Below are 8,366 nucleotides of genomic sequence, written 5' to 3'. Positions count from 1 at the left end.
TACGATCGCTCAAATTCGCAAGTCATTTAAATAACATAGTTTTCCATTAGTGCCGTTCAATGCGTTGTGAATCTAAACTGCGTTCAAAGAGGGTCCTGTGCGAGTTTGATCCGTGTGCAATGCGAATTCAATGCAATATTTTCCATAGAATCGCAGTAGATTCGCCAGAACACATAAAGAATTCTCAAAGAAAATTGGCAATGCAATCGGATCAAATTTGCGCAAAATTCGCACCGCAGCAGTGTGAACCGGCCCTAAAAATGCATAAGTGTGAATCAGGCCTTACACAGTTTAGTCAGCATTGGTGTTAGGAGTGGTGAGGGGACATTTTTTAAGACTAGTTACTTAGCTTTTAGTCATAAACTCGAAGCACATAAGGTCTCATTGAGTGTGCACTGTAGGACCTCTTGTGACAATAAACATGTTGACTGAAGTTTCCACAAAGAGGGGGGGGGGGGGGGGGGAGCCATAGAGCCGGTGTCTCTAGTCACCTCAGGCACACAGGGATGGCAACCTGTTGTCTTCCCCGGCCACACCCTCCTAATAAATATGAATTTGCTTGCCCTGGGGAGGTTCCTATTACGGCATACAAACAAAGGAAGGGACTCTAGCCCTTCATCTATCCTCTCACTGTCATTTTCCACAGTCTAAAGTCCCCCTTCTTCAGCAGAGCACGCATTAATAAAAAGAAAAATACAATCCCCTGTGATGATTTATGAATAAACGGGACTGGCTGACTGGGCAGAGTCTGCAAGGGGATAGTACAGAGGAGAGGAGCAGCGTGAGGAGAGGAGAGGAGGGCTGCCAGTGTGGAGCAGCATTGGGCTAGTGGGCGGGGCTTGTGTGTGATCCCAGAGCAGTGCTGCAGCGGGCTGTGTACAGGGAAAGCAGCACCTGAGGACAGCTACATGACTATAGCAAAGGTAAGCAATACCCCCCTTACAGGAGGAGTGCTGTGCTGGATGGATGGATGGATGGGGTGCAGGCCAGGGAGTGTCATGTCTCTGGGTGGCGAGTGCTGTGTATAGGGAGATGTGGAGGTCTGATCCCTGCAAGGAGCTGCTCTATATACAGGCAGTGATCTGACAGCACTGTGATCAGCAACATACTGCAGTATGTGAAGTAGAGGACTTGGTCTACACATGCTTCTTACACACCCACTCTTCATAGTAAGCTAAAGCAGCCCATACACTGTGCAATCCCCTTGTACTAGGGCTAGTTTACACTAGCGTCAGCCCTCTGAAGAGTGATCAAGTTTGGATTGTTTTTTTTTTTTTTAAAAAAGGACATTTGGCATATGTTGCTTCCTTGCCAGCACTCTGACATACCGGGGTTGATTTACTAAAGGCAAATAGACTGTGCACTCTGCAAGTGTAATTGCTCCAGAGATTAGTAAACAAGGTAAGGCTTCACTTTCCAAAGAATATTCAATCACGTGCAAGGAAAATAAAAATACAGCATTTTTTGCTTGCACATGATTGGGTGATGGAAGTCAGCAGAGCTTCTGCTCATTTACTAAGCTCTGGAGAAACTACTTTAGAGGGTTCTTTACTGTAAGTGTGGCGAGGATGTGGATTTCCCTTCCACAGGCGGTGGTCTCAGCGGGGGGCATTGATAGTTTCAAGAAACTATTAGATAAGCACCTGAAAGACCACAACATACAATGTAATACTGACATATAATCACACACATAGGATGGACGTGTAACTTTTTTCAACCTCACCTACTATGTAACAATGGGGGTTATTTACTAAAGGAAGATCCACTTTGCACTGCAAGTGCACTTGGAAGTGGAGTCGCTGTAGATCCGAGGGGGACATGCAAGGAAAATAAAAAACAGCATTTTAGCTTGCACATGATTGGATGATAAAATCAGCAGAGCTTCCCCTCATTTCAGATCTACCCCTCAGATTAAGACCCCTTTCACACTGAGGCGCTTTTCACGCTAAAAAAAAAACGCCTGAAAAGCACCCGAAAACCTATTTTCATTAAAATCAATGAATGCTTTCACACTGGGGCAGTGCGCTGGCAGGGTGGTGAAAAAAACGCCCCTCTCCATTGACATGAATGGAAAGCGCTTCAAAAGCGCAGTGTTTTACTGGCAGTTTACAAGCGCCTCAGTGTGAAAGGGGCCTTAGAGCGACTGCACTTCCAAGTGCACTTGTAGTGCAAAGTAGATTTATCTTTCGTAAATAACCCCCCTATGTAACTAAAGTGCACAGTCTATTTGTCTTTAGTAAATCAATCCCCTAAAGGCCCGTACACACAATTCAAATATTGTACGACCTTTTTCACTTAATAGTCTCAAGTAGAAATTGAATAAGTAAATAAAGTCGCAAATTCTCGTATGACAGAAAAAAAAATCGGAAGTGATGTAATATATTTGTAGTGTATTCTCGGACAACAACTATACTGACTAATCAAAAATCGCACGATCTGGTATTGTATGAGGAAAATTTTCATGCTTGTCTCATCTAATAATATTGGATGAACTGCCTTGACTGGCTCTCGAAAGTAGTGTGCACACGATCTGAAAATCGTACGATTCTTCCTCGGACGACAGTTTTCGTACGATATTCGGATCGTGTGTACGGGCCATTAGTGTCAGTGGATTTAATAAAAATGCTTCTGATCAGTCTGAACGAAAGATCCGATCACAAGAAAGCAGGTCATTCAATATGATGGATCTCTTTTCTGATCGATCTCTTGCGATTTAGAAGACTTGATCTATGACTGACAACCCATTCAATCGATATCACACACTTGAGGAAGTGGATTCTGATCGATAGTTGGAAGATATGATTGTAAGTTATTGATTGGTTTATGAGATTGCATACAAAACCAATCGATTTGAAATACAGTCACATTCATGCTAAAAGTATATCCATGATGCAGATTGTTTCAATGCTATCGATACGTTTTCTGCCCTGGCTGATCAACTCTATTCAGCGGATTTAATACCCTGTCCGGGAAGTTGAAGTAGAAACGCGCCTCGACCGCATGTTTTTACAGCCTCGTGTAAACAAGCCCCTATGGGGGCCATACACATAACGTTCTGATTGAATGGATAATATGATCGGAATTCTGATCAGTTGGACAGAAGAAAGCAGGAAGTTCAATATCATTAAGCCCTGGTTCACACCAGTGAAACTTTGAGCGCAACTTCAAAGCCGACTATTCAGTGCGATTTCAATGTGGCTTGCTGACATTCTGTGTGACTTCATTTAATGGATATCAATGCAAGTCACACAGTAATAGTGCAGGAACCTTTTTCAAACTCGCTGCGACTTTGAACAGTTCCATTGCCACAAATGGGGTGCGACTTTGAACTGCCAAATTGCATGGCAAGTCACACTGGTGTGAACCAGGGCTAAGTGTATGATGCATCGAATGAGCTTTTAGTCTGATTGGAGAATAACAGTATCGATAATGCAATTGTATATAAAATCATTCAGTGTATGGTCACCATTAGATTTATCAGAACTAAGCAGACCTAAGCAGTTCATTTAAGCTGGGTTCACACATATGCTATGCGGGAACAAGCACAATTCCTGTGCGGGTTCCCTCATCGCATCTAACTCGCAGGCAGTTCACACTGCTCTCTGCAAACCGCTGCGGCTGTCAATAGAAAGTGAATGACACCCCCAAATCGGTTTGCAGAATTCAGTGCAAACTGTGGAATCGGATCGCATGGGTGTGAATACCTATGCAATCCGATTCCAGTGCGGACCAAAAAAAGGGTCCCACACCATCTTGGTGCGTATGCAATGCCATTTCAGCCATACAAACTGTATGGCTGAATTTGCATCGCACAGATATCGCATGTGATGTGCACAGCAATGCAGTGCGAATCACATGCGATGTCTGGCAATGTGTTAACCCAGCCTAAATCAGTATCAAAGCAGGTCCCTTCACTAGTAGATCTAAAGAGTTTGTACATTTAGATTCTATAGTGTATGTTCATTCTTGTGGTGGCCATGTGTGGTTCAATAAATGAGAGAGATCAATCAATAGAAATAATGTATATGCAGTAAACCATGCTCGTTATACTCACTGAGGAACCTAATGCCCCGTACACACGGCCGGACTTCCCGACAGAAAAAGTCGATGAGTGCTTTCGGTCGGACATTCTGACTGTGTGTATGCCCCATCGGACTTTTTCTGTTGGCATTTCCGACGGACTCAGATAGAGAACATATTCTAAATCTTTCCGTTGGAAATGCCTACGGAGATTAGCCCGTTGGCAAGTCCGGCCGTGTGTAGGTGGCATTAGGGTTAGGCCCCTTTCACATGGGTGGCTGTCCTGCCCCTGTTAAAAGCTTGTTTTGTTATTTTGAAATTCCAAGACTCCAGGCACAGCGATCACTTGCAGTTGTACATTGCGATTAGCAGCGTTTACATGCAGCTGCGTTTAGCTGCGGTGGAACATTCTTGTCATTTGTGACGTGCTTCCTGTTTTTTTTCTTTCCTCGTTGCCGCTATCAGAAATAGTACGCTGCGATTACCTGCGGTTATGTGCATATAGCTGCACTAAACTGTTCCTGGACGCAGTCAAATTAATTTTATCTAACTGCCCAAAACCTCATGTAGCGAAACTGTCGCTAAATGCAGTGTGTGAATGGGGCCATAGGAAAGCATTGTGTGAGTTTAGGTGTGGTACATAACATCATCTATCCCCAGCTAAAAGCTGAATTCTATCTACCCGTGTGAAAGGGGCCTTAATCCTCTGCATTGTGTAAAAAGGCTGTTTGATCCTGTATGCACAGGTCCTCCCCTTCCACTGTCCCTAAAACATCTGATAAGACAGTTAGTGGAGTCAGGCTGCACATGCTCAGTTTGGTGTGTATGGCTAGAAAGTTTTTTTTTCCCCTTAGGAGGGTGCATGTGTTCATCACAGGGCCAATTGGCACTGTCCGGATAGAGGGTCAGGGGTCATGGAGCCTCATAGGACAGTCAGAGGAGAATGGAGTTTTAACCAGTGCTCGGCTGGACACTGATAAAAGTCATAAGGACTGCTATGTACTGCTGATGAGAAAAGGTATTTAGCAGTTTATATTTAGTAAAATAATTCCATTTCCATCTTCTGTAGGAGACCAGATATAGTGAATGTAGGGTCCTGGGTTTGGTAATACTTTATATGTTGGAAGCTACGATTAAAAATGTGCATCCTTGTTTTCCCCTATGCAATCTCATAAATTAATTGATCAAAATACAGTTGAATTGATCAGCGTTTCTCGTGCTGCTGATCACAAATCAATATTTTTCTGCCCTGGCCAATCAACTCACTTTGAATCTGGTCTAAAACAGTTGGAAGGGAAAGTATGCCTATGTGATTGCTGACTCAGATAATAAATTGAGCCCTTATTCACACCATTGTGATTTGTCATGCGATTGGACAGTTCAAAATCACATCACAAGTCACCCTCTTTTTTTTGTGCAATGGAACTGTTCAAAACGTTCAAACACTGAACAAAGGTTCCTGCACTACTTTTCTGAGATTTCATTGACTTATGTTAAATGAAGTCCCAAGCCGCAGTGAAATCGGAGATCCAAATCGCACTGATCTGCCGCTTTAAAATCGTGCTGAAGTAGTGCGATTTCAAAGCCACACTGGTGTGAACCAGGGCTGAAGTGTGTTTGGCCAAAACTATTAAAAAGGAGGATCTGCCTTATCTATTCAATCCATGTGAGTATCTAGTCAGACAGGTCCTTACACTACAAAGTTGTTGGTAGATTTAAAGGAGATTGTACTATCTGATTGTAACGTGTGTTGAGCTCTAGGAACACACTGCCAGATCGGAGCCTGATATAGTCAATCTTGAGATTTGTGTATTTTGTTTATCTGGCTGGTATAGCTAAGTAGATATGACATGTTAACCTGTTATATAATGTTACATATAACTTTGGAAAGAATCTTTGACAGCTGCCTTAGGGCCCTTACACATCAGTTTTTCTTCTGTTTTTGCCTTAACAAAAGCAGAAAGAAAATGTGTGACCATTCCTATAGAACTTGTCACACCAGTCAGTTGTACTTGCATGCTGCATTTTTGGTGTGGTAAAAAAAAAAAAAAACGCACCAAAAATGCATCTACCCATTGAAATAGAAAATGCTGCAAAATTTCTGCAAAAGCGCACCTATAATTGGTCGCGTGTCCTTTTTTTTCAAAGGAGCAAAACGCACTGCAAACAGCAAAAACGCATATGCTTTTTTGCAATGCAGCAGAGCAGTGTGAAAGCAGCCTTGGGCCCCCTTTCACGCAGACATTCTATCAGTCTATTTTGACCTGTGATTCCATGGATGAAAACAACCGCAGTGTATCCCCATGGTTGGCCATATTTAAGGGGATGAGTGTTTGTTTACATCCAGCTCTGTTAAGGTACGTCATACTGAACGCAAAGAAGTTTCTACTTTTGGAGATCTAGACAAATTCACTCGCTCACATCTGGCCGCCCATAGGGCTTACATGGGTCCATTTTTTTTCCTGCATCACAACTTGGAGAGAGACAGATCAGACCTGGATATGGGACATCGCTTTCTGGTCTGATCTGTCAAGGATTACCTGGTGACATGGAATGGAGGATGCCCGTGGGAAAAGGGCCCTACATCTCAGGTCTTCCCACCAAACGGTGCCAACTGAATGACATTTAGTTTGATGAAACATTGGGGGTTATTTACGAAAGGCAAATTCACTTTGCACTACAAGTGCACTTGGAAGTGCAGTCGCTCTAAATCTAAGGGGTAGATCTGAAATGAGGGGAAGCTCTGCTGATTTTATCATCCAATCATGTGCAAGCTAAAATGCTGGTGTTTATTTTCTAGCATGTCCCCTTTGGATCTACAGCGACTTTACTTCCAAGTGCACTTTCAGTGCACTTGTAGTGCAAAGTGGATTTGTCTTTAGTAAATAACCTCCAATGTGTATTTCAGTTGTGTGTGTGTGTGTGTGTGTGTGTGTGTGTTTTAATTTTATATAAAAAAAAAATAGTTTTTCACCTATTTCTAACCATTGTTGAATCCCAGCATAATTTCCTGCAGCCTCTTTGCAACCACTTCCTGTATACATTCATGCCTTCCAGCAATGGCTGCATGGCATTTCTCAGGGCGGATGTTCAGATGGTGACAGCAGTGGATCATGCCTACAATATGTGTTTGAGTCCCTTTTTTAGGCTCCATGCACATTGGGCTTAAAAAAATGACAGTTCCCTTGGCAGAAAAAAATGCTAATATTGAGCGTTTCTGTACAAAGTTTAGACAAGTTTAGGAGAGTTTGGCATTTTTTTTCTGCCAGAAAGCTCCAATCAGAAACTCAAACCAGAAGGGGTTTTAATTTTTCCTGCCTTTAAACATTGAGCTTAAAATATGCCTGTAATTCATCCTAATGTGCATGGACACATAGGGGGTTATTTATGAAAGGCAAATCCACTGTGCACTACAAGTGCACTTGGAAGTGCAGTCGCTGTAAATCTAAGGGGTAGATCTGAAATGAGGGGAAGCTCTGCTGATTTTATTATCCAATCATGTGCAAGCTAAAATGCTGTTTTTTATTTTCCTTGCATATCCCCCTCGGATCTACAGCGACTGCACCTCCAAGTTCATGTGTAGTGCAAAGTGGATTTGCCTTTCGTAAATAACCCCCACAGGATAACATTGATTTGCTTCTACAGGTAGAACACAAAATTCATGTAGAAGCAACACTTTTTTTTTTTTTTAAACCAGTTTGCATAGAGCCTAATGCCGCGTACACACGAGTGGACTTTACGGCAGACTTTGTCCTGCAGACTTTCCAACGGACTTGCCGACACATGATCAACCAAAGTCCGACGGATTCGTACTTGATGACGTACGACTGGACTAAAACAAGGAAGTTGATAGCCAGTAGCCAATAGCTGCCCCAGTGTCGTTTTTTGTCCGTCGGACTAGCATACAGACAAGCGGACTTTTCGACCGGACTCAAGTCAGTCGAAAAGATTTGAAACATGTTTCATTTCTAGGTCCGTCGAACTTTTGGGGAAAAAAAAGTCCGCTGGAGCCCACACATGATCGAATTGTCCGACGGACTCCAGTCCACCGAACCAAGTCTGCCATAAAGTCCGGTCGTGTGTACGCAGCATAAGAAGTTTGACAGGGTGTCAATGCAGGTATACAATTTAGGGACAATGTGGTTTATTTACTAAAGGCAAATCCACTGTGCACTACAGTTGCACTTGGATGTGCTCTTGGAAGTGCAGTCGCTGTAGATCTGAGGGGGACATGCAAGGAAAATAAAAAACAGCATTTTTACTTGTACATAATTGGATGATAAAATCAGCAGAGCTTCCCCACATTTCAGATCTACAGAGACTGCACTTCCAATTTTAGTGCACAG

The 8,366-nt window shown here is 42.9% G+C and overlaps 1 protein-coding gene across 1 annotated transcript in view; it reads left to right on the top strand.

Moving 5' to 3' along the window:
* The first annotated feature begins 812 nt into the window (after positions 1–812).
* Positions 813–8,366, top strand: part of CORO2A (coronin 2A) — a 215,368-nt gene continuing 207,814 nt past the window's right edge. The window contains exon 1 of the mRNA XM_073591256.1: positions 813–923. Within this exon, the coding sequence (XP_073447357.1) occupies positions 909–923 (15 nt within the window). The 5' untranslated portion in view covers positions 813–908. The remainder of the gene's footprint in view (positions 924–8,366) is intronic.

Source organism: Aquarana catesbeiana, linkage group LG01, assembly GCF_042186555.1.
Source record: "Aquarana catesbeiana isolate 2022-GZ linkage group LG01, ASM4218655v1, whole genome shotgun sequence".
Classification (NCBI taxonomy): Eukaryota; Metazoa; Chordata; class Amphibia; order Anura; family Ranidae; genus Aquarana; species Aquarana catesbeiana.
The sequence above is the reverse complement of the archived record's forward strand: the minus strand, read 5'-3'. Positions and strand labels throughout refer to the sequence as shown.